General features: G+C 43.7%; 1 protein-coding gene and 1 long non-coding RNA gene across 2 annotated transcripts; one reads left to right on the forward strand and one right to left on the reverse strand.

The window, feature by feature from the left end:
• Window positions 1–5,751: 5,751 nt before the first annotated feature.
• LOC138957240 (acid-sensing ion channel 3-like) lies at window positions 5,752–12,646 on the reverse strand. The gene is made up of 6 exons (XM_070328386.1): window positions 11,912–12,646; window positions 11,259–11,340; window positions 10,465–10,583; window positions 8,640–8,738; window positions 7,447–7,668; window positions 5,752–6,245 (listed from the first exon to the last, which is right to left on the reverse strand). The coding sequence occupies exons 1-6, from the start codon at window positions 12,644–12,646 to the stop codon at window positions 5,883–5,885; spliced, it is 1,620 nt and encodes a 539-aa protein (XP_070184487.1). The 3' UTR covers window positions 5,752–5,882.
• On the forward strand, window positions 8,942–10,068 carry LOC138957237 (uncharacterized). The gene is made up of 2 exons (XR_011452971.1): window positions 8,942–9,346; window positions 9,627–10,068. It is a non-coding gene; the product is annotated as an uncharacterized lncRNA (long non-coding RNA).
• Window positions 12,647–25,893: the final 13,247 nt, after the last annotated feature.

The following is a 25,893-nucleotide window of genomic DNA, read 5'->3' on the forward strand; positions in this document are numbered from 1 at the left end:
AAGTGTTTCTCGGGGAGAAACGTGAAAGGTGCATGTTGGCATCTATAAGGAGAGTTTCTGGAAATTCATCGTCTACGTGGATTCAGCGGCACAAGGATGTGTAAATGACGACATGCAGTGAGCCGTGATACGAACTCGTGAGTGTGTCAACACTTTACCTTGTGCAGTAATTTATTATTGAAATAGTTTCTTTATATCATTAATCACATGTATGAAGTGATTGTGATGAGATTGTATGAACGGTGTGGACGAGAAGTTGATTGGTATTGATGTTTTGAGGTGAAGAATTGTGTTATAATTTGTGAGGAATTAATAAGTCTGTATCCTCCCAAATTCTGTGTTTGAAGTGGTTAGTGTGAGGAGTGAAGAGTCAGCAGTGTAATTAGATAGGGCAGAACACGTATACATAAAAGTAACTCCTTTATTTGCACTACAATCCACTTCATGACAGTCTGCCACCCAAGACTGTGCGGTGAATGTCTTCAACGTGATCATCCGCGGATGATAATTGCGAATGTCCAGACCGGGGTTCCAAGCTTTCACACGGGACAAGACCATCATTTTACTCGGACACTTGCTTGGCATCCACAGGCTTACTGCTTCCTTTGCGAAGTGGGTTCACATATTAGTTGAGAATTTATTTCAGCAAATATTCCGACTCTGTGCAGGAAGCAGGTAGGCTGTGGATCTTTGATATGTGTCCAAGTGGATGCTTCAATTCGATGTAAAAGCCCAGACTGGTCCATGGTGGACTTAATGATTGTTTACACAATAAGGAGGAGGTCTTTACAACATTGTGATGGACGTGTTATGTGATGTGTTGTATGAATCGTAGCCGTTGAACTTAATCCTTGAAGCAATGTTTAGCCAGTCATACGGGAAGTCTATGAGTGAGTGAATGCATGTGTGAGCATATCTCTCTCTCTCTCTCTCTCTCTCTCTCTCTCTCTCTCTCTCTCTCTCTCTCTCTCTCTCTCTCTCTCTCTCTCTCTCTCTCTCTCTCTCTCTCTCTCTCTCTCTCTCTCTCTCATAAACAGAACACAGCAAGATTAGCCATTCTTTGAAAAGTAAGCTTTATTTTTTTCGTGATTATTTTTTCATTCGTACATTCTTTTCTTTTTTTCTTTTTCTTTTTTTTTGAGGGGGGGGGGGGGTGCGGGCTTCGACGACACCCGAATAGCCACATGTGTCATTCTCCAAAACTTGGTACCAGCGGAAACCGTGTTACTCGAGTTGTATATTTTTTTGTTTATAAAAAAAACCTAAGCCACAATTTTTCATGTAATTCAAAAAAAGGCCTTCTTCTTCTTCTTCTTCTGCGTTCGATGAAAAAAAAAAAAAAAAAAAGGCCTTCTGAAACGATTGCTTGGTTTGCATGGACAGAATTTAGAAAACCTGTATAGACTAAGGGTTTAAGTTCAGTAAATTGCGAACACTTCAAAGTCCATTACTCGCGTATCATGGAAACCAGACGATACACAGTTTTAAATCGATGAAACTTTTGAACAGGCACAGCCAATTAAAGAAAAAACATGATATTTTAAAATGTTGTGCCATTCATTCAATTGTACATTTAATGTAAAGAATCAAGAGAATACAGTCCATTCACTTCTTAATATTTGGCGGCGTGATCATTAAAAGGTCTGACTTTTCATATCCAAAATATTACCTGGCTCTGGGGATTAACCCAAATTGAAAGATACTTGTTGGTAATATGTATTTATTTGTTTCATTCAAAGTTAGTGTTGTACTGACGAAGGTATAAACAGAGACACCTGTACTGAAACATCTCTTGGGTTGTTCTATGTGTATTTTTAAAACCTTTTGAGTACCTTTCGACTTTTTCCAGATGGATCAAAGCTGTGTTACGGAGTGCCGGCATAGCCTCGGACACAGAGAAATACACAGCACATTCCACACGAAGTGCGAGTTGTAGTGCAGCAGAAAAGATAGGTGTGCCCTTGAAAACTATACTCAAAGCTGGTAGTTGGGCAAGTGACAGAGTGTTTGTAAAGTTCTACAAAAAAGATGTTTCTGTACATGTTTCACATTAATTTTTGGTCAGATAATTCTTGATGGTTACTTTGAGAATAAAAGTTAGAACTCTTTACCTTGTCTGATTGAGTGTGAGTTCACATAGACTGTTTTTGAAGTCTCCCGTGACTACGTAGTGACGTAGTCAATAGATGACTAATAATTAGAAAATTAAACTAGACTTACGCTAGGAAGTTGAAGTTTAATTGAAATTATTAAGAGTCTATTGACAGGAACGGGGCGGGGATATAGCTCAGTTGGTAGCGCGCTGGATTTGTATTCAGTTGGCCGCTATCAGCGTGAGTTCGATCCCAGGCGGTGTTCCGGCGGAAATTTATTTCACAGAGTCAACTTTGTGTGCAGACTCTCTTCGGTGTCCGAACCTCCCCCCGTGTACACTACATTGGGTGTGCACGTTAAAGATCCCACGATTGACAAAAGGGTCTTTCCTGGCAAAATTGCTTAGGCACAGTTAATAATTGTCTACCTATACCCGTGTGACTTGGAATAATAGGCCGTGAAAGGTAAATATGCGCCGAAATGGCTGCAATCTACTGGCCGTATAAAATTTCATCTCACACGGCATCACTGCAGAGCGCCTAGAACTGTACCCACGGAATATGCGCGATATAAGCCTCATTGATTGATTGATTGATTGATTGAGGAACGGAGTAGTTACGTCCCTCCCTTGTCAGTAGATTTATAATGATTCAATAAACTGACCCTCCCTATAAGTCGTCAGTCTAGTGACCACACACAGCTCTTAACATTGACTTCTTGCTCATGCGCGCGCAATACTCACGTAACTCCTCCGTTCTGTCTCCCGCAGTGGGGCACTGCGGTTATGAAATTAAAGGCCCCTCCTGTTTTTGGAACCGCAGGAGCTTTCTAGTTTGCTGTTAGGTAGATTTTTGGTTCCTCTTTCCTGTCATGCTCTCTTTTTCTTCATGAATTCTTTTCTTTTTTCTGCCTTCTTGCTCATTCACCTGTATTTTTTCCAAAAATCTCTTCTCTTGCCGCTTGTCTCGCGATTCATGTATAGTTTAATCTGTTAGTGTTCTGATGTAAGTCCAGCAGTAGATAGGTTAAGCCTATTTTAACATACTGGAAACTGGTAATCTTCCAGTAGGTATTAATTTAGTTTTACTAAAGCCTGCTGGGACACAAGTAATGGGTTAGTGCATTTGTAAACAGGAATCGCTTGACAAGTGGCCCCCTTCATCCCCCCCTTCCTCGTCCTGATATGGCTCTGTGTAGTCGGCTGGACGTTAAGCAACAAATAAACAAACAAACAAACAAACAATCCGTTCCTGTCAATAGACTCAATAATTTCAATTAAACTTCAACTTCCTAGCGTAAGTCTAGTTTAATATTCTAATTAACAATAAGAGCTGAGCGCATGTGTACATAACCGTGACATACAACTGTCTGTCCGACAACTTGTTGAATAACGAATTCTATCGAAAGATATTTGTGAAAGTGTGTGCCGCTCTCGACCGAAGAGATCCGCCTGCTAGTGGTCGGACCTTTAGCACATGTCCGGCCGGCGGCCATTTTTCCTCTCTCAGTTCGAACATTTTCGGATCAATTGTCCTTCACTAATACACTACAAAGCAAATTTATGAGTGTGGTAGTGGAAACAAATATAAGGTACGGCTGTCTGTCCGACAACTTGTCGAATAAGGAATTATATTGAAAGATATTTGTGAAAGTGTGAGACTCCCGCAGTGGGGCACTGCGGTTATGAAATTAAAGGCCCCTCCTGTTTTTGGAACCGCAGGAGCTTTCTAGTTTGCTGTTAGGTAGATTTTTGGTTCCTCTTTCCTGTCATGCTCTCTTTTTCTTCATGAATTCTTTTCTTTTTTCTGCCTTCTTGCTCATTCACCTGTATTTTTTCCAAAAATCTCTTCTCTTGCCGCTTGTCTCGCGATTCATGTATAGTTTAATCTGTTAGTGTTCTGATGTAAGTCCAGCAGTAGATAGGTTAAGCCTATTTTAACATACTGGAAACTGGTAATCTTCCAGTAGGTATTAATTTAGTTTTACTAAAGCCTGCTGGGACACAAGTAATGGGTTAGTGCATTTGTAAACAGGAATCGCTTGACAAGTGGCCCCCTTCATCCCCCCCTTCCTCGTCCTGATATGGCTCTGCGTAGTCGGCTGGACGTTAAGCAACAAATAAACAAACAAACAAACAAACAAACAAAGTGTGAGACCACAGCCGATCAAAAGTCCGTATGCTACGAACAGCTTCGAATCGAAAGTTTTCGGGGTCGATTATTCTTTTCTAAGATACCCAAAACAACGTTAAGGAAAGCGCTATTGCAGAAAACTGTGACATGCATCTTCCCGTCGGATAACTTGCTCGATAAGGCCTTCTATTAAAAGATATTTCAGAAATAGTGTGAGAGTGATCGTTTGCCGAATGTTGAAGCCTCTCAGTGCGGACTCTTAAAGTCCGACTACTGTGACCGAAAACGAGGCAAACATGAAAATTAGTAATAACACCGTTAATTACTAATTGTCACGTGAAAATGGTAACCCTAAGTTTTGGCACTAGTAAGCCGTCATACTAAGACCACTAGCTGGATCATAAAGGAGGAAAATCAGCTTCACCTTTCGCTCTCTGAATCCTCGCGCATGGTCTTGCGCAATGCCTCTCTTTTTTACAAGCTCATTGTCCTCTCTGGGAATGCTGTCTTCTTGCATCACTTTCTCCACAGTGAGGTTAATTCCGTGTTTGTATAGTAGCCTTTATCGCTGACAAAGTTCGATTTCGCTCTACAGGTTCTCGGCATGGCGCTTCCGAGGGTCATCGGTGCGTGTGTGTACACGATCTCTGTCTCTGTGTTCTAGTTCTGTATTGCACCGTTCCCCCTTTTATCATAACCAAAGGAGATCCTGCACAGAAAAAAGTTTACGATATCTGTCTCTACATTCTTTCGTTTTCTTGCACCATTCAACGAACCATTGTCACCACCAGCAGAGCTCATGCAGAGACATAAGTCCACGATCTCTGTCTCCACATCCTATCTCTTTCACGCACCGTTCACCACACCATTCCAACCAGCAGAGATCACACAGAGAAAATAAAGTCAACAATCTCTGTCTCTACATACTATCTCTTTCCCGCACCGTTCACCACACCGTTCCCACCAGCAGAGATCTGTCTCCACATCCTTTCTCTTTCCCGCACCGTTCACCACACCATTACCACCAGCAGAGATCACACAGAGAAAATAAAGTCAACAATCTCTGTCTCTACATACTATCTCTTTCCCGCACCGTTCACCACACCGTTCCCACCAGCAGAGATCTCTGTCTCTACATACTATCTCTTTCACGCACCGTTCACCACACCATTCCAACCAGCAGAGATCACACAGAGAAAATAAAGTCAACAATCTCTGTCTCTACATACTATCTCTTTCCCGCACCGTTCACCACACCGTTCCCACCAGCAGAGATCTCTGTCTCTACATACTATCTCTTTCCCGCACCGTTCACCACACCATTACCACCAGCAGAGATCACACAGAGAAAATAAAGTCAACAATCTCTGTCTCTACATACTATCTCTTTCCCGCACCGTTCACCACACCGTTCCCACCAGCAGAGATCTCTGTCTCTACATACTATCTCTTTCACGCACCGTTCACCACACCATTCCAACCAGCAGAGATCATACAGAGAAAATAAAGTCAACAATCTGTCTCTACATACTATCTCTTTCCCGCACCGTTCACCACACCGTTCCCACCAGCAGAGATCTCTGTCTCTACATACTATCTCTTTCCCGCACCGTTCACCACACCGTTCCCACCAGCAGAGATCTCTGTCTCTACATACTATCTCTTTCCCGCACTGTTCACCACACCGTTCCCACCAGCAGAGATCCTGCAGAGGAAGAAGTCGACGATCTCCAGCAGGGTGAGGATGCTGGCCCCCAGCAGCAGACCGAAGGCTCCCCCCACGTCACAGAAGAGCTGCAGCAGCGTGTAGCCCAGCTGCTTCTCCACCTTCTCGTAGGTCATGGAGGTGAGGTAGATCTCCAGGTGCACGAGGTTGCTGCGCCAGTACTGGGGATCCTGGCCCATGACGGTGGAGAACTCGTCCAAGAAGCGGTCTGAGAGGGGGTTGGAGGACGGTGTGACGCGGTACAGGTTCTCCTGGCACGGCTCCGGGCATAGGTCTTCGCAGTGGTTTCCACTCTGATGGGAGAAGAGTTCAAGTGGCAGACATATGTAGTTATCGTTGTTGATGTGCAGGTTGTGTGTGGGGGGGGGGGTGAGGTGGGGTGAGAGGGGGGGGGTGGTTGTGTGTGTGTGTGTGCGCATTGTGTAGTGTGTGTATGTATGTGTGTGAGTGTGTGTGTGTGCGCGTGTGTGTGTGTGTGCGTGCGTGCGTGTGCTGTGTTTTTGTGTATTTTGATTTTATTTTATTAGTTGATTTGATGACTGGTTGGTTGCTTGTTAGGTTTGGGTTTGTGGGCGGGTGAGATGGTTGGTAGACTGTTGGTAAGTTGGTAGGTTGGCCGGCTTATTGCTTCCTTTTTTTTCTCAAGATGTAATTCATATTTATGAGGAAGAAACATTTCATGACGAAGATTTTTTTATATTGATTTTAATGTCTTATGGTGTACTGACATAGGTTCCACGTTGATGAATGGTTATATTCATTTCAATAGGTGCTAGAATAAGCTCTCACGTTGAAAATAAAAGAGGTAAGGAAGTAAGAGAAAACATCGCGACTCTTATGAACATCCCTTGCGCCCCTCCTTGACCCTTCTAGTGAAGGGACACTGCACCGACCTGAACTTATTTTAAAACGTCTTGAGAAAGTTTGCCACTTTAAAGAGAAAAAGCTAGGGATCAGAGAAAAGAGGCTGAGAATGTGTGCTTGTGTTGATTGCAGTGTTCCTTCACACTGCATTTTGTTTGTTTGAAGTCTTAAGAAAGTTTGCCACTTAAAAGAGAGAAAGGGATAAGAGAACAGAGGCTGAGAGTGTGTCCTTGTGTTTATTGCTGTGTTCCCTCACACTCTGAAATTAAGAGAGTGGTCAGTAAAAACTTGACTGCACCTATCTCAACTGGTTGCTCGCACTTGCTTACCTCGCACACCTCGCATTCAGAAGTATTGTAACAAGAACTATAGGTCAAAGATGACGTTGTTATTGATTTTAATGGCGCATTTAAACTGGGATAGGTTGCGTGATAAGCTTTCTTGTGATGCTTTGGGAGAAAAAAGACGGCGTCTCCTAACAAATAACCTGTTCCCTTCATAAACTGCATGCCATCTAACCATCCTTTCGGCAGATAATATAATCTTCTCATTCAATATTAAAAGTCACTGGGGGGTTAATCACAACAACAACAACAACATCATTTAACAACAATAACAATAACAACATACCTTCAGGTATTCATCTAGCGTGGGGTAGAGGCAGGTATGAAACTCAGGCGGGTCGCAGATTCTGACGTCAGTGTTCGGCATGTAGAGGTCACGACACCCACACGTGTCACTGATGACGTCAGTGCGGCATTCGAGTCGACAAGCTTCAGTGGAGTAAGTCGTCCGGTAGTACTTCAACTCTTTGGAGCCGCACTGACTGATGGACGGCTCGGCGTTCTTCAGCTATAACGGCGCAAAAAATGACAAGGTCAACTCTTGATAGTCCAAGGTCTAGCGGACACAATTTTGCATACACATCAAAGTCTGTTATACGCTGCGATTTCTGGTTTTGACCACGTGCTATTGTTTGACTCACTATTCTTAAACGGGGCGTAACTCTTCCACTGACAACGCTCGATAATCCTGACAGAGTTATTTCCGGGAAACTTCTATTTCAGACGAGTCGATGATGTTTGAGCCATTCTCCGTTTAACACACAATGAAATATTGCTTACTTTTTTTGTTAGAGCCTTCGCAGTTGTCTTCTTTAAAATTATGGGTCCACACAGGGGGGAGGGGGTGAAATGAACGTCGGGGGAGAGGGATACAGCCTTTCTCACTTCACTTGCATAAAATTAGCATACAAGACCTTAAGCCTGTCCTTAACTGGGCAAAGTCGACTGCGCAAACTATTCTTCGCGAAGCTAGCCGCACGAAGCTTTAGCAGTGAGGGTTCGGTAAAAAGACTTCGCGAAGCTAGCCGCACGAAGCTTTAGCAGTGAGGGTTCGGTACAAAGACTTCGCGAAGCTAGCTGCACAAAGCTTTAGCACTGATATTTCGGTACAAAGACTTCGCGAAGCTAGCTGCACAAAGCTTTAGCAGTGAGGGTTCGGTACAAAGACTTCACGAAGCTAGCTGCACAAAGCTTTAGCACTGATATTTCGGTACAAAGACTTCACGAAGCTAGCTGCACAAAGCTTTAGCACTGATATTTCGGTACAAAGACTTCGCGAAGCTAGCTGCACAAAGCTTTAGCACTGATATTTCGGTACAAAGACTTCGCGAAGCTAGCTGCACAAAGCTTTAGCAGTGAGGGTTCGGTAAAAAGACTTCGCGAAGCTAGCCGCACGAAGCTTTAGCAGTGAGGGTTCGGTAAAAAGACTTGATGCTCAATGAAGGGCCGCCTTCACAGTACATGCAGGAACCGGCGTACCTGTTTGACGTCAATGGCCAGGAAATTGTGCAGCCCTGGCGATACGGCCACGCCTCTCTCCGACATGATGGGCGGCACCCCATGGGCATGGACCACCACCTGATAACAAAAATACATATCAGAAACAGCATAAAATTGAATTTTTTTAAACAACACTGCGCTTAAATTTTACTTCTTCCTTTTCTTCTTCTTAAGTTTTGTTTTTCTTGTTCTTGTTCTTGTTCTCCTTTTTTTTTTTTCTTCTTCTTCTTCTTCTTCTTCTTCTTCTTCTTCTTCTTCTTCTTCTTCTTCTTCCTTCTGTTACGAAGCGGTTTACTCGTATTTTTGGCCTAATGTGTATTGTTGTAAATAGAATAGACTATAGCGATGGTCAGACATTGGAAAGGGCTATAGGCTGCATACCGTCACGTTGACCGCAGTTGAACCTTTGTGTAACTGACAAGGTTTTTCACGTGCAAGTAATGCAGACGACAGCTCACTGGCAATGTCATAGCAAGAACGACTTTGTAAAATCAGTCGCCGTCAAGGAGCCAAGCTCGACTCATGTTTTTCGTAACACTTTAGCAGACGGGCTCCTGTTTTAGGTATCTGACTGAAGAAGGATGAAGACTGACGAACTTTCCCTATCAGCTTACATGATATCTTCCATTTTCATATTCATGCCAGGCCGGCGACTGTACTAAATGTTGGCTTTACACTCTTTTGAGGTATGTTTGAAACCGGTTATATTTTCATGTCATGTTGTCGTATGTGAGAAGAGTGACTGGTTCTGTGTTTAACGTTATTGTGTAGGCCTAAGCTATTGTGCTACACTGCTTAAACATGTGAGGGTTTTACGTAACGTTTTCTTGGCTTTAGAAAACAGGAATTAACGTGTAAATAATTATATTGGCTCGTGCAGCTTAATATGTTGGACGAGTGAGTATTTTTATTGTGCGAGTGAAAGAAACTAAAGACAAGTTGACTTATGGACTATAAACTTTACAGTGTTCCAACTGGGGGGTTTTCATCGCCGGAGGCTGAACTGAACCAGTCAACTGCGGCTTGGTGGACATGACCATGGCATGGAGAGCTGGCAGGGTTCTACAGTTAGCCGCCGAGACGAACTGGAAGGATCAAGGACTACGTCAAGCAATGGTTGCGGTGTCGTGAGGACTGGTGCATCCTTGTCAGTCGTCTGAAGGACTTACAGCCATACCAACATCTTGAGGGCCGAAAGATGGCAGTAGGGTAACGTACAGTAGAATACCTATTCGTCTTACCTGTTAAGCTGCTTTGTTTGAGCCAAAAGGTGTCTGCGTCTTGGACTGTAGAGTTTCTTGCGGTGTTGTCGGCCTAGGGTACTGGTCGAAGCCCGGAAATGATTTTGTGATGTAAAAAGCTTTGTAAACAATAATAATTAGTCTTGGCAGTGTCAAGATCCATTTAACACCAGGTTTTTGCGTGTGTGAGTGAGTGTGCGCTTGTGCCTTGTAAGCTACTGTAGCGGACAACTATTCAGATTACATTCAAGTCTGTAAACAAATACTAAATTTATAGAGTTGTGTAGAGGCATTTATGATTGTCTAAAAACCGGGCTATACCACTCCATAACACCTTCTTCTTCATCTTCTTCTTTTTCTTCTTCTTCTTCTTCTTCCTTCTTCTTCATCATCTTCTTCATCATCTCGTTGTTGTTGTTGTTGTTGTTGTTGTTGTTGTTGTTGTTGTTGTTCTTGTTCTTGTTCTTGTTCTTCTTTCTTCTTTCTTCTTCTTCTACTACTACTTCTTTTCAAATCCAGGACAGTAATACATCTTTACTGCTTAGAAAGGTTTACGTGCTTACCCTGAATCCCGCTCCGTAGTAATGGTCCATGCTCCTCAGGTAGTCGTCCTGCTTGGCGTCCAGAGTCAGCTTCAGTCCGAACGACCTCCCCGCCTCTCGAGCCGCCAGGCTTCCATTCACTGTGGACACGCCATCCCCGACAAGGAAAAGGAAGAAGTTTTTTTGTTTGTTTTTTACCTCAGTTGCATGCAGGCTGCTGCAACCCTTCTTCTTTTTTTTTTGCCCGTTTTTTTTTTTTTTTTTTTTTTTTTGGGGGGGGGGGGGGGGCTTCTTTCCGCTTATCCTTAATACCTGGCCTGGACATGTACTCATATGATGGACAATTTTTTTTTCTTCATTACAGTTACTCTATCGTTACGGCTATTTCATTCACCTTTGCTATGTCTAGTAGTTTGTGTGTTTGTTTGCGTGTATGTGCGTGTGTGTGCGTATGTGTGTGTGTGTGTGTGTGTGGGTGTGTGTGTGGGTGTGTGTGTGCGTGTGTGTGTGTGTGTGTGTGTGTTGTTGTTGTTGTTGTTCCCATAATTCTATTTAACAAAAAAGGAAGAAGTTGACTCAGTGAAAACGCTCTATCCCACTCTGGATCGGTCTCTGTGTCTGTCTGTCTGTCTGTCTGTCTGTCTGTCTGTCTGTCTGTCTGTCTGTCTGTCTCTCTCTCTCTCTCTATCTCTCTATCTCTCTTTATTTTTTTTATTTTTTTTTAAAGCTATACATGAGGGTTCAAAATGAACCACAGAATTACAATTATTTCACGGTGAAACAAGAACAGTTCACCAAAGAGACTAATTACTCACCATTAAAAGAGTAGCAAAGTCCCATGTCTGTGAAGACTGGAGTGAAGTTGGCTAGACTGCATGGACTTTGCTCCCACTTGCACTGCAACCAACAGTAACTAATTATTAGCCGACAAGCTTATGCCACAACTTAAAAGAGACAAAGACGCACCAACTATCTGCATGAAAGGTAAATTGAGAGAAACAGTCAGTCGGTCAGTCTGCCAGTTAGTTAGTCAGTCCGCCCGTCATTTAGTCAGACCGTCTGTCAGTGATTTAGTTAGTCAGTCAGTCAGTCAGTCAGTCAGTCCGTCAGTTAGTCATCCCGTCTGTAAGTTACTCAGCCAGTCAGTCAGTCAGTCAGGTAGTCAGTCAGTCAGGGACTAAGTTAGTTAGCTAGTTAGTTAGTTACTTAGTTAGTTACTTAGTTACTTCGCTACGTAGTTACTTAGTTAGTTACTTAGTTACTTCGCTACGTAGTTACTTAGTTGTCAAGCAGACGTCTGCCTTTTTAGTGTCAGCTCAAGGCAGTACAAATGGAAAGAGGAAGAACGGAACAGAGATTATTGTTTGTAAAAGGCATATAATTTCCACGGTGCACTCATCACAAACACGTCAGTAAATTACAAAAAGCTGAAAAATGTTGGTACCAAGTCACGTTCAAAGGAACATACCATCAACAGCATGTCGTTCATATCCTGCGACAGCAGGGCAAAGAACACCTCCCAGCCCACAATGTGGTACTTTGTGAAGTTGTACGCCGAGAAATCGGCTGAGCTGTTGTCCGCAGTGGTGAACAACAAAGGCTTCACGATCTTGAGAGTCTGCACGCCGTTGACAAAGCCCGCCGTGGCGTTGTAGGCAGCGAAGTTGTTGTTGCAGATGGTGATGCTGGGGAACTGCAGGTCGCTGGCCTTCTTGAAGTCCACGCGCACCGTGATGGGCCGGTCGACGTACATGACGATCTGGGTGTAGATGTTGAAGGTGGTGAAGAGGATGGCCACGAAGACGATGGTGAACCACACACATTTCCTCTTCAGGCTGGACCTTGGGTCAAAGATGGGACCCAGGCCTTGCATGGACACGGTCTCCGAGAAAGCCTTGTCACTGAGGTTCAGGTTCTTCACGACGTCGGCCCATGACGCTTTCGATGTCTTCTTCTGCTTGCGCTCTTCCTGGTCCACCAGTGACACGTCCTTTGTGTCCTTTTCCAGTTCTTCCTCCAAGTCGGCCAGAGAGAGTTTGTCCTTTTCGGAGGCAGTGTTCGTGGAGGGTTTCTCTCTGAGGCTGGTGGCGGAGGGCCATGGTTGGACATTCCGGATGTTGTTTTTGTTGAAGGGTATCCCTGGTTTTGTGGCATCCCTTGAGGTGGTTGTCCAGATGGAGCTGACTTTGGTGCTCTTCTTCATCTTTGTTACAACGTGTGCAGTGTTCACCCTTGTATTCTCGTCGTTGCTGCACTTTCTGTCTCCTTTTCCCCCCCTTTTGTTGTCCTTTTTCCTCTCTTACTTTTGTACTTTCCTTGTTTTTTATGTCCAATTTGTTTTCACTTCTGTTTTACATTTAGTCGAGTTGTTCTTGTTTTTCTCTAATTTGTTTTACTTTAATACGCACTTTGAGTCAAGTGGGAAAACTTGATAAACACTGAAGCCTGTCTGACACGCCCGTACAGAATTCGCTGTACACAACTCTGATGAAGATTAACACTCCTTTCCACCAATCACATGTACAGCTTCGAAACTCCTCATCTTCAATGGAAAGTGTGCGCAGAGTAAAGAGCGCCTTTAGGTAAGGTAAATACAATATCAATAGCAGAAAATGGAAATCTGTTATTGTTTAACGAACGGGATAAAACTAATTTCCGCCGGCCGTCCATTTACAGCAAAGTCACCTCAAAGGCAGAATAGCGCGATTCTATACTCCTCAAAGCTCCTCATTTTCTTCTATGGCGAGCTATTGACGGAGTTTGCTCGCCTTCTTCTCGCCTGTCCTGGGTTATTGCAGACCGAATACCAATCTCGTCAAATATGCAAAACGAGCCGCAGAATGTTTGCTCTGATTGGCCAAGCCTGACTGACGCTGGATTTCTCTGAAGGTTATGCCAATTTGTTCTCTCCTTTGTGGTGCTATGGTAGAAGCTGGCGCGTTAATGAAAACCGATCGATCAAATCGATGTTGTGAAGGTAAACAACATTGCAGACCAAGTCTAAGACTCAGAGGATAATGTTGCCGAAGTTTGCTTTCCTTCTGTACAATATTGACAAGGTACGGTTCCATGACAGTAAACCCGGAGAAGGGAAGATCGCTCTTGCTGCTGACCGTGAAATTACTGTATGACATTTTATTCGTAATAATTCTAAATCAGCACGAAAACAATCTAGAAAACACTTATGAAAGTATACGAATGAATCCACGCAAACGTGAATTGAAAAGTGTATGAAGCTTTATATGGGCACGGAAACATGAAGTTTATTTCTACTCAGAATCAGACACAAAGCCTGATTTACGAATCTACGAGGAAAGTATACGAATGAATCCACGCAAACGCGAATTGAAAAGTGTATGAAGGTTTATATGGGCACGAAAACAAGGTTATTTCTCCTCAGAATCAGACACAAAGGCCCCCTCCCTCCTCCCCCCCCCCCATCCTGCCCACGCCCCCCCCCCCCCCCCCTCACACCTGCGAATTCACAAGGAAAGTGACAACGTTCCAACACCATGTCAGGAAGGGAATATCAAACAAAGCGTTACTGAACTGCCCGTGCGTGGCGGTTTCCTTCTACCTTCCATTAAGAACCTGTTTGTTTGTTAAAGATGATCGACTACGATACGGCATGGACCAGTGTTTACATTGTATTCATCACATCTACAAGGCGTGCCCATAAGGAAACCAGTGATAGCTTTCCCACCTCAAAATGTCAGTTTATGTAGTAGTCATATCGGAGTTTCATAATAAACTAGTGTTGTCAAAAGAATTCAGTTGCCGACACTGTCACGACACATTTCTACACCAGTTTTTTTCTTCTCATAATTCTTATATTACTTCTTTGGTGAAAGACATGCTGCATTTGTTCTTAGTGCAGGTGCACACGTTTTGGGGAAGATTCTACCAGCATGTGTTTTGCTAAGTAATTTTTTGTTTTTTGTTTTGTTAAAGCTATCGACGTCGTTTTCAATCGGAAACGCTTTTTGGCTCACGTAAGTGTAGCCTATGCGATGCTAACTTTTGTCTGTCTGTGCGTGCGTGCGTGCGTGCGTGCGTGCGTGCGTATGTATGTATGTCTGTGGCAGAAACTTTAACATTTAACTGAACACCGAAATACTAATTTTACCTGGTTATTATTCAAGCAACAGCTTCAAAATATTGAAGCAATGATCAACATTATTCGGCACGTATGTAGTTAAAGTGTGTATCCAAAGAAAACGGGTGGTGGTGGGTTTTGGGGGGGGTAAAAAAAGCTGACTGGTTTGTGTCGTGTGTGGTATGTAGACCAGGTCAGGGGTCAAGATTAGGTCAGATCGCGTGAAGGATTGTGGTATAGATACAGTTATCACCGAGCTGCAGTTCGCCGATTCGGAGAAGACGACTCATGATTTCACATTGTTCGGTTTCGTAGCTCCAGAAAAATAGATAAAGAAGATACCAAAGGAGATTTCCTACAGGTTAATCTGCACAGCGTGTTTCCAGTGTCTGCGCGAGGAAGCGCTGTCGAAAGCGCAGTGTCGATCTGGCCATCTGGCAGTCGTGTCCCCGTAAGTAGGCTACAGACAGACAGAATGATCTAGATCTAGTGTCTCGCACTCTTGCACGTGTCACCTATGCTTACCCCCGGCCGGGTCATGCCTAAGACTTTAAAATTGGCAATCTAGTGGCTGCTCCGCCTGGCGTCTGGCATTATGGGGTTAGTGTTAGAACTGGTTGGTCCGGTGTCAGAATAATGTGACTGGGTGAGACATGAAGCCTGTGCTGCGACTTCTGTCTTGTGTGTGGCGCACGTTATATGTCAAAGCAGCACCGCCCTGATATGGCCCTTTGTGGTCGGCTGGGCGTTAAGCAAACAAACAAACAAACAAACCTATGCTTACTGTGTGTGTGTATGTGTGACGGAGTGATTGAGTTTGTGTTTGTCGATTTCTTACGTGAGCCTTGAAGGCTTCGCCTCTTGTTCAATTGTGACATATAAAATGCCCCCAGTACTTAAAAAAAAGTCCATTGTTTCAGATTCTCATTCAAACACACAACGAATGGCTGAAATGGTATTTATTTGGTAAAAAGCACAGCGCTGGAATGACAATACAAGCTAAGAACGCTGGAAACCCGTTGACCAAGAGTTGACAAATCAAGAATAACTTGCCCTTGGATGACCTTCTTGTGAGACAGTACAAAACCGTTTACAGTTTGTTTGAAGCTGCTGGCCTCATGGAGTTGTTTTGTTTGGTTCGGGTTTTTTGTCATACGTAAAAGGGAAAAACTAAGATTTATTTTCATATGAAAATTTACATTTGCAATTGACTGGTATTGATTTTGAGAAACAATGTATTAAGGGTGGTTTTTTCACCGACATTAGTGTGTGTGGCCATTCAGAGAATTCAGATATGCTTTCCCGCTACGTCATTTGCCTTTGTGGAATAATGCATAATGTCAGTACATTTCAACTAGAAAGCATCACAAGTGTTTTGTTTTTCAAAGCGGGCTAATTCAATTGATGTGACGGTTGCATATTTTTCATCTCGATCGCAAAACCCTCACCGTAACGTGACCGTTCAAGATCGAAGTTTGTCTTGGTGATGAGACATTTCAATAGCGAAACAACCTTTGCAAAGGTTATCGCTAGGTTGTGTCGGTGTTGCTATCGCATACAATAAATAAAATAAATAAAAACAATAAACGAACGTCATTTGATCAGCAACATTAATTATGAGTAAGCACTGAACACACAACAACATGTCACTAGGCGGTCAACATTATAAAAGGGTTCAGAAATAATAAAAGAAAACTGACCCGGCCTCTTCATCAAAGGAAATGATATTTGATATAGTTGTATTCCATCGGGTTTGTTTTTCACCTCAGTAATTCCCAACGATGTTTGCCTTTCATTACTGGTGAGTGCCCAGCGTGTCAGGATGTTTGCGTGGTGTTAGTGTTCAATCAAAAAGAAGCTTATATCGCGCGCATCCCGTGGGTCTACAGTTCTAAGCGCTTGTCGAAGAGCTGTCAACACAGGACTAACAGAAGAACAAAATAACATCTACAGACGGACATAAACCCTATCACACACTAGCAGACCCTAATAAACATACAACAAACAACTTAACAACAATGTACACATCAATCGCTCGGTCCAAACAAAATGATATTAAGCCCACACAAAACACCTCTCACACAAGGATGTCATTTGGGGCACAACACATCGCGTCGAACATGAAAGTCACAGCCAGCTACGGGAAGAACTGAGTCTTCAACCTACTCTTGAACGCGTGTTAGTGTTAGTGTTGATGCTTGAATATGTGTGATTGTGTGTGTGTGTGTGTGTGTGTGTGTGTGTGCGTGTGTGTGTGTGTGCACAGTGTGTGTGTGTGTGTGTGTGTGTGTGTGTGTGTGATTGTGTGTGTGTGTGTGCGTGTGTGATTGTGTGTGTGTGTGTGTGAGTGTGTGTGTGTGTGTGTGTGCGTGTGTGAGTGTGTGTGTGTGTGAGTGTGTGTGTGTGTGTGTGTGTGTGTGTGTGTGTGTGTGTGTGTGTGTGCACAGTGTGTGTGTGTGTGTGTGTGTGCTTGTGTGTGATTGTGTGCGTGTGTGATTGTGTGTGTGTGTGTGTGTGTGAGTGTGTGTGTGTGTGCGTGTGTGAGTGTGTGTGTGTGTGAGTGTGTGTGTGTGTGTGTGTGCGCGCGTGTGTGTGTGTGTGTATACCTGCGTGCGTACTATGTACGTGCGTGTGTGTGTGAGTATATATGTGTGTGTATGCGTGCGTGTGTGCGTGCGTGCGTGCGTGCGTGCGTGCATCTCTATTTGTATGAATGTTAATAGTGGAAAAAGGGGCCAAGGTGCAGACGGTACGCATTAGAAGGTCAAGTGATCTTTTTAATTTAACACAGTGGAAGTGAGCATTGCTTTTTTGCCTGTATCCTGACAGTACAGTTTTCAATCGCGGGCTTGCTTTGTTGACTGATCGAGCTTTGACTATTATTGGCTTACTTTCTTATTTTCTTGTTAAAGGTGGTCGTCTACATTTTTGCTTTTTTTTCAATAATCTTATGGTTAGATTTCGCTAAAAAGTTATGTCAGAGAATGAATGAGCCATGTGGAAAAAAGTTATAGAAAAAAAAAAATATATATATAGTGTAATATATATACATATATGTACAAAAAAGATTTTATTTTTGGGTAGCGTGACTCACGCCTTCAATATTTTGTTTTCTGTTTGCTGAGAACATGTGCTTTGCCTAAAAATCCTTTCCAATCAAATTCATGTCACTATGCTTATAGCCACGCCCAAACAAGTGCAGCAACAGTTTGACACCGGAGCGCTGTCCACGCTTTTTTTTAAACGCACGAAATGCACGGGATTTGAGAGGAGTTTTGCCCTTGGCATTTTCCAAATAAGGATATCCTACTATGAGTACTACGCTGGAATACTACAATGAATTTTCAAACGGCTACACTGGCTTCGTCTTTCCTGATCGAAAGGGGGTGGTGTATTGTTGATATTTGTAGATAATAAACTCTGCATTTTAATGGTCAAATGGCGATTTCGGTATAAAAATGTAGACAAGGACCTTTAAGGGATCTTGCACTGAAAATACCTACCTGGTCTCCGGACAAAGAAACTGAACTTGTGTACCTTTCCTTTTCCTAGAAATGTAAGGACACAATAGATTTTCTCTTTTTTTCATTAGCCAAAAGAACCCGTTTTCTTTCATACCCCCTTCTTCCCACTGTTTCGATTAAAATCAATGAATTTGTGTAGCTCCTAGTATGAATAATACAGACAATAAGGAGTAATGGTAGTTTTGTCACGAAACCCAAGGCCGCGGTGTTTGGCGGACCAAATTTCTTTCTGTCAGTATGCCAACTGTTCCCTTTCTCAAGAAAAAGTAGAGAGCACCGTATCATACAGTGTGAAGGGATTTGAAACATGTTTAAAACTTGCTTGGCGGTCTTGTCGATTGTTTTGGGATTGGGGGGGGGGGGGGGGGGGTTGTGTGTATATATATGCAATTTGCTTTGCATTCAATATTGTTTGCGGTAGGGCTTTGGAAACTTTCACCCCAATTCCCCACACTAAACCATTAGCAATAAAGTGTTGTTATTGTTATTGTGTCTGTGGTCTGCTCTTGTTTGAATTTGTTAACTCTTGTCCTGTCCTGTCCTGTCCTGTCCTGTCCTGTCTTTTCCTGTCCTGTCCTGTCCTGTCTTTTCCTGTCCTGTCTTTTCCTGTCCTGTCTTTTCCTGTCCTGTCCTGTCCTGTCTTTTCCTGTCCTGTCCTGTCCTGTCCTGTCTTTTCCTGTCCTGTCCTGTCCTGTCTTTTCCTTTCCTGTCCTGTCCTGTCCTGTCTTTTCCTGTCCTGTCTTTTCCTGTCCTGTCTTTTCCTGTCCTGTCTTTTCCTGTCCTGTCTTTTCCTGTCCTGTCTTTTCCTGTCCTGTCTTTTCCTGTCCTGTCCTGTCCTGTCCTGTTCTGTTCTGTCCTGTCCTGTCTTTTCCTGTCCTGTCTTTTCCTGTCCTGTCTTTTCCTTTCCTGTCTTTTCCTGTTCTGTCCTGTCTTTTCCTGTCCTGTCTTTTCCTTTCCTGTCTTTTCCTGTCCTGTCCTGTCCTGTCCTGTCCTGTTCTGTCCTGTCCTGTCCTGTCTTTTCCTGTCTTTTCCTGTCCTGTCTTTTCCTGTCCTGTCTTTTTCTGTCTTGTCTTTTTCTGTCCTCTCCTGTCCTGTATTTTCCTGTCCTGTCTTTTCCTGTCCTGTCCTGTTCTGTCTTTTCCTGTACTGTCCTGTTCTGTCCTGTCCTGTCCTGTCTTTTCCTGTCCTGTCCTTTCCTGTCTTTTCCTGTCCTGCCTTGTCCTGTCCTGTCTTTTCCTATCCTGTCTTTTCCTATCCTGTCTTTTCCTATCCTGTCCTTTCCTGTCTTTCCTGTCCTGTCCTGTCCTGTCTTTTCCTGTCCTGTCCTGTCATGTCCTGTCCTGTCCTGTCTTTTCCTGTCCTGTCCTGTCATGTCATGTCCTGTCTTTTCCTGTCCTGTCCTGTCCTGTCCTGTAATGTCCTGTCATGTCATGTCATGTCCTGTCTTTTCCTGTCCTGTCCTGTCTTTTCCTGTCCTGTTCTGTCCTTTCCTGTCCTGTCCTGTCCTGTCTTTTCCTGTATTGTCCTGTCCTGTCCTGTCTTTTCCTGTCCTGTCCTGTCTTTTTCTGTCCTGTCCTTTCCTGTCTTTTCCTGTCCTGTCCTGTCCTGTCTTTTCCTGTCCTGTCCTGTCTTTTCCTGTCCTGTCCTTTCCTGTCTTTTCCTGTTCTGTCTTGTCCTGTCCTGTCCTGTAATGTCCTGTCATGTCATGTCATGTCCTGTCTTTTCCTGTCCTGTCCTGTCTTTTCCTGTCGAGTCTTTTCCTGTCCTGTCTTTTCCTGTCCTGTCCTGTCCTGTCCTGTCCTGTCTTTTCCTGTCCTGTCCTGCCCTGTCCTGTCCTGTCCTGTTTTTTTCTGTCTTGTCCTGTCATGTCTTGTCTCACTTCGTTGCACGCGTCAGTGTCTGTGTCTGTGTTGGTAGAATAAGCTTCGCTAAAAGAATACAGTAGAACTGCTTCTGAGTGATGTGAAACACTTCTTCCATTTTTTCTGCCCTGTAAATGGGGTACTAATTCAGATATGGGACTGGTCCGATTTTTATCGGAATTCCGATATTTTCCTTAGCTCACAGACCATTCTTGAGATCGATGCAAATTCGTTGAGAAAAAAGGGGGGAGGGGGGTGGTGGTATGAACCGTTCAGCTGAAGCTGTCTGCGTCTGAAGTCAGTGCATTCGCACCCCAGCACTCGCGTGAACCCATATGTGGTGGTATGAACCGTTCAGCTGAAGCTGTCTGCGTCTGAAGTCAGTGCATTCGCACCCCAGCACTCGCGTGAACCCATAGTAATTGCCGGGGCTTAATTATTCACCGATGGCGGTTTGTGGGTTGTTTTGATTGGCTGCCGATCTCCAAACGCCGAAGGTGAAAAAGGTAGCATCATGGCGTCTGGATTCCGTATTGTTTTGTGGGCTGTGGAAGCTCTTACGATCGACCACCAAAGTGTGAAAAACAAGTGGAAAGCCAACTGGCTGTCAGAAGAAGTGACTGTCACTATCAACAAGAAAGAAAGGCGCCAGCTCATTGGCGACAGTATCACCAAGATATCCATTCCCAGTCAGGCCGTGTGCACGTGGTGCGACAACGGCCACTGCTTGGTGAAATACGGACTTGGTGTAGCATCTATGCATGGGGCAAGCTAGGAAAAGATAACTCTCGCTGCAAACCACGCCCACTCAAAAATCCGGTCGGCGATTTGGCTCCGGACCCCAGGGTCAGGTTACGGCAAAGTACGTCGATTTGAGTGGTTGGTTGTGGACGATACTGACCGGTACCACTAGCAGATACATAGGGCTAGAGGTGCATCGACATTTTTTTCGCCAGGTCGCGAGAATTCTATAAAATAAATGCAAACGAACTTTTGTCATTTTTTTCTTTTTGCGATAGGGCGAGTGCACCACCGAAATTAGTTGATGAGAACGTAGTCGGGTGTTTCATCTTTCATTAGCAACTGAAAAAATAAGGGGAAAGTTTTGTGTGTGTGTGTGTGATTGTTATAAATCACACTTTTGTTTAAAATGGCAATGCTAAAACATATTATTCTTGTGGGTTTTATAGCTTTTTAAAAAGGCATGATCTCATTTTTTGCTATCAGGAGAGGCCCCAAAATGGCCTTTATAATTCTAACATTCATTTTCCGAAGCCCCCCTGAACCCCCTACCGGGGCGTTGCCCCTGGACCCCGGCTCACTTTCCTACTTTTTGAACCTTTGCTGGTCTCATGTCTGACTATAGGATTTACTTTGTCTGTTTGCCAGGTTGTCCTTCTGTCCGCACTCAAATCTCAGGTGTTTATCCGCCGATTGAGCTGAAATCTGGTGTGTACCTCGGAAGTGACACACGTACACGGTATTAGCAAAACATTTAACGAAAAAGGGGATACGCCAATCATACGGTCCAGTATACACTGTGTATATAATGCCTGAGTCATCCAGGATCCAAAGCAAGTACGATAACCTTATTATTTTATCTGAGTTCTGTCCCCTGAATATAGGTCAGTAAAAATGCGAGAAGGCTTTGATGGCTGATCGTATCACACCTGCTTTCTTCACTACCTCTAATTAAGGGGACGGGGGTGGAGGGGAGTCCTAAAACCCCTCAAGGTAAAAACCTGTTTACTATATATGGCCAGGAATTTGGCAAGGTGTCTAAATGCAAAATTCCTGTTCTGGCTACTGTTAACCTTTCTATTGTGTAGTCTCGTCTCGTCTCGTCTCGTCTCGATCGTCTATTCTAGTCTATACTCTTTTCTGGTTTGATCTCGTTTCATCACTCCCTGAACTGGTCTGGTTTGGTCTGAAAGCCACAGTTGTGTAATCTAGCTGATCTGACTGTTCAAACGTGCTGTGGCTGACCAAAAAGAAAAATCACAAAAACACACGTTTAAGTCTAGTCCATTTTTCTTTCACTCAACACTCACGTTGAGCGTTGAATTCGCTTGTTCCAGGCTGTTTGAGCTGACACTGCACACCGTCACTGTCGGGAACGTTATTTCATGGTCTACCTGTGAAGAAAAAGAAAAGAGTATACAACCCACTTCCGTGTCATTATGCAATAATAACAATAATCTGGGGGAGGTAGACATTTGACTATGTGCTGCGAAAGGCTTCATTGTCGAATTCTCACCTCTTGGTTTCGCAGCTGCCAAGAGGGACGCTGTGATAAATAGGACAAAAGTCACAGTGAAGTCTGAGAATAGTAATTAAAAGATCGGATGTGTGCAATCGTTTGTAAAAGAAAAAAGTGTAAAAACATATATATACATTCTTACTTTCTTTTATCATGTGCGCGTGTGCCTGCCTTCACCTGCACGCTCGCTCGTGCACGTCCGTACGTGCGTGCATACATGCGTACGTGCGTGCGTGCGTGCGCGTGTGTGTGTCTGTGTGTGTGTAAGTAAGTGCGTGCGTGCGTGCGTACGTGCGTGCGTGCGTGCGTGCATGCTTGTCACAGGTTTCGAGAACCATCGCCTCTTCAAATAGTAAACATGATTTCGTTGCATGTAATTTACTCAGCAATGCGACAGTGATGAGAACTTCTATATATATATATATACGACTTGTGTCTGTCTGTCAGTGTGTGTGTGTGTGTGTGTGTGTGTGTGTGTGTGTGTGTGTGTGTGTGTGTGTGTGTGTGTGTGTGTGTGTGTGTGTGTGTGTTCGCGATGCACGGCCAAAGTTCTCGATGGATCTGCTTCAAATTTATGCAGGTAGGTCCCGGACACAACCTGGTCGATGAGAATTTTCAACACGTGCTCTCAGCGCGCAGCGCTGAACCGATTTTGGTTTTTCTGTTCATCTTCCCAGATCCATTCCCAGTAACTCTTCCTTATCTTCTCCAGTGTTTTGCGTTTATCTCCCTTCCTTCGTGTGGCGTCAATCCATATTCCCGTTACTATTTTTAGAAGGTCACTGTCCACAACGCTTTCATCCCGGCGAAGCTGGATATTCCCGTTACTATTTTTTAGAAGGTCACTGTCCACAACGCTTTCATCCCCGCGAAGCCGGGTATTCCTCTACTTCTTCCCGGCGAAGCCGGGTATTGGTATCCGGCGAAGCGGGTAATCATCTAGTTCAACATACATCGCGTCTAAGAAGACGTACACAATTAAATAAATAAACCAAGTTATACAAGCAAATAATACAAACAGCAGTTATTCCATATGACATACACAATTAAACACGAGCATACGTATTACATTCAGGCGATACCAGATACATACCTTGAGGTTGACCTTCACCCTGACAGGCTTTGTGAAGTAAGCGTGCACACGTTGTGACACGTGATACGTCGTAAAGGTCAAGGCTGCAAGGAAAACGACAAACCAAATCACTCTCCGGATAGTGCTAGCTCGACGATCCGCAATCTGGCACAGTCCTATGGCTGTTACATTGTCAGCAAAATGTTCGAAAGAGGTAGCTTGGTGCACCGAAGCGTTTGGTCTTTCGCTCGGACGATTCAATTGTATGTCTTGATCGACTTGCCCGAGTTTGTTCCTAGGCTTAACCTTGTTCCTTGGTGACACTGGCCTTGATCTGTTTTTACCTTGACCTTGACCCTGCGACCTTTTTCCCTTTGCCGGTTCTGGCTCTGCAGGGCCCATTTCATAATACTTGAATGCAAGTGTTTTGTTGTTGTTGTTGTTGTTGTTGTTGTTTTCGAAATGTGGATCTCAATTTCTACAGTATAAGTACAGCGTGGCAGTGATGTGACGTTCCGCTAACCGTTAGTTCACAACGCAATAAGTGCAAATACGACACGTCAACACCGCACCACACAAACGTTAGAAAGTATGGTGTTCCTTTTGAACTAGTCCTGAACACATCCATCAGAATTGCAAGATCACCCAAACAAGAAAAATCAAGTTTTCTAGTTCTGACTTAATCGTCAATGACAAGCGCAGAATTTCAAACACACAAAATGTAAACTGAATTGACTCTTGCACTGCTCGAAGACTTGACTTATTCCTTTAGGCATGTGAAGTTTCATTGATCTTCTAAGGACAAGTGCTCCTTATCTTTAGCTACGAAGATTCAGGAAAAGCTTGCTTACACAACATTGGGTAGGAGGTTGCCCTGGCAAATTAATTTCTGCTGCTGCTTCTTCCTCCTGTGTGTTCCATCAGAACTTCTGAAGGCACCGTAAGGTAGAGTGTGTGTTGTTTCAATGCCAAGTACAATGGCATACTGTTATGCAGATTTGTTGAACTTCTATTGAGCATTTCCTTGAGCATTCGGTACGAGATGATTTATTCACTTTGTAAGTTGCCTCGGATTAAAGGCACAGTAAGCCCCCCGTAAACCATCACAGAGCTCCCCGGACGTCTACAAACAGTACAAGCATACTTCCATTTGAACGCTCACCGAACGGGAACATCCTGGCTGCTTTCTGTCGAGCGTGAGAATTTTTTAAAGAATTTATTTTCGTGGACTTGCTCCTCTACAACAATGGCGCCTCGTTTTGGTGCTGGACGGCTGTTATGAATATTCAATACCGGAAATCACGCCCGGACAGTAAGCCTCCCGTAAACCATCACAGATACTGTCAGGCTTTTACACACAGTACAAACACCCTTCCATTTGAACGCTCACCAGTACGAGTAAAGAGCGAGCAATTTTTAAAGAATTAATTTTGCAGATTGTCTCGAACACTTTTTGGACCCATCCTGAACTCAGGTCAAAAATGAGTTACTTCCCTTCGGGTCTCATTCTATCGATGTAAACTGGCGATAGCCGTGAATCGATGATTATCAGAATGTTTTTGGACCGTGGTGCGTTTTTGCGCTAGACTTTCTTTCTTTATTTGGTGTTTAACGTCGTTTTCAACCACGAAGGTTATATCGCGACGAGGGAAAGGGGGGAGATGGGATAGGGGAAAGGGGGGAGATGGGATAGAGCCACTTGTTAAGTGTTTCTTGTTCACAAAAGCACTAATCAAAAAATTGCTCCAGGGGCTTGCAACGTAGTACAATATATGACCTTACTGGGAGAATGCAAGTTTCCAGTACAAAGGACTAAACATTTCTTACATACTGCTTGACTAAAATCTTTACAAACATTGACTATATTCTATACAAGAACCACTTAACAAGGGTAAAAGGAGAAACAGAATCCGTTAGTCGCCTCTTACGACATGCGGGGTGCAGAGAAATAAGGATGTGGAAAAGAAGACTTTTGGTAAGTGAAATAAAGGTGATGGATCCAGTCAGGTAGAAATAAGACAACAAGAAAAGAATTGGAAAACTGCAGGGAATAGTAGGGAGAGTTTTCTTGGAAGGAAATATAGGTGAAAGGACTGGTAAGGCAGAAATAAGACAAAAGAAGAGAAGTAAAGGGGTGGGGTAGCTCTGTGGAAACACTCCCGCCGCGTGAAGGCGACCCCATGGGAGCTTGCGCTAGACCTAACTTTTAAAATCTAAATAATACATTGACAGCTTGTTACACAAACATTCTTTAATCATAAAAGAATTCTTTTTTCATCAAGAAAAGATCAGTACAATTCGAAGTTGTGAAAGTTTGAAAAAAGAAAAGCCCGGAAGCAGGGTCACGCAAGGGTCGTAGCAGACGACGGTTTATGCATATCGCCGTTCCTCTCAACAGTCAAAAGCCATCGCTAGAGTTCTTGTGAACCACAGCCGTTTGTTTCGTGCATAAAAACGTGCTATTGTAGATAAGCTCACATCGAGTCGCATTCAAATGACTAACTGACGACTACATTGTGAAAAAGAGAAACTGGATCACACGGGTTCACGATGGCTCAGGGGTAAGATAAACCACGCAAAAATAAATTCTTTGAAAATTGTTCGCTCTTTACGGAGGGCACCTAGGATGTTCTCAA

This window comes from Littorina saxatilis, unplaced genomic scaffold (assembly GCF_037325665.1).
Source record: "Littorina saxatilis isolate snail1 unplaced genomic scaffold, US_GU_Lsax_2.0 scaffold_864, whole genome shotgun sequence".
NCBI lineage: Eukaryota > Metazoa > Mollusca > Gastropoda > Littorinimorpha > Littorinidae > Littorina > Littorina saxatilis.

Excerpts from the sequence above, each read along its gene's own strand:
- LOC138957240 (XM_070328386.1), bottom strand. The coding sequence starts at position 12,646 with ATGAAGAAGAGCACCAAAGTCAGCTCCATCTGGACAACCACCTCAAGG. Across the intron at positions 11,341-11,911 it reads TGAACGACATGCTGTTGATG|TGCAAGTGGGAGCAAAGTCC; the intron begins GTATGTTCCTTT and ends TGTTGGTTGCAG. Across the intron at positions 6,246-7,446 it reads CGCTAGATGAATACCTGAAG|AGTGGAAACCACTGCGAAGA; the intron begins GTATGTTGTTAT and ends TTCTCCCATCAG.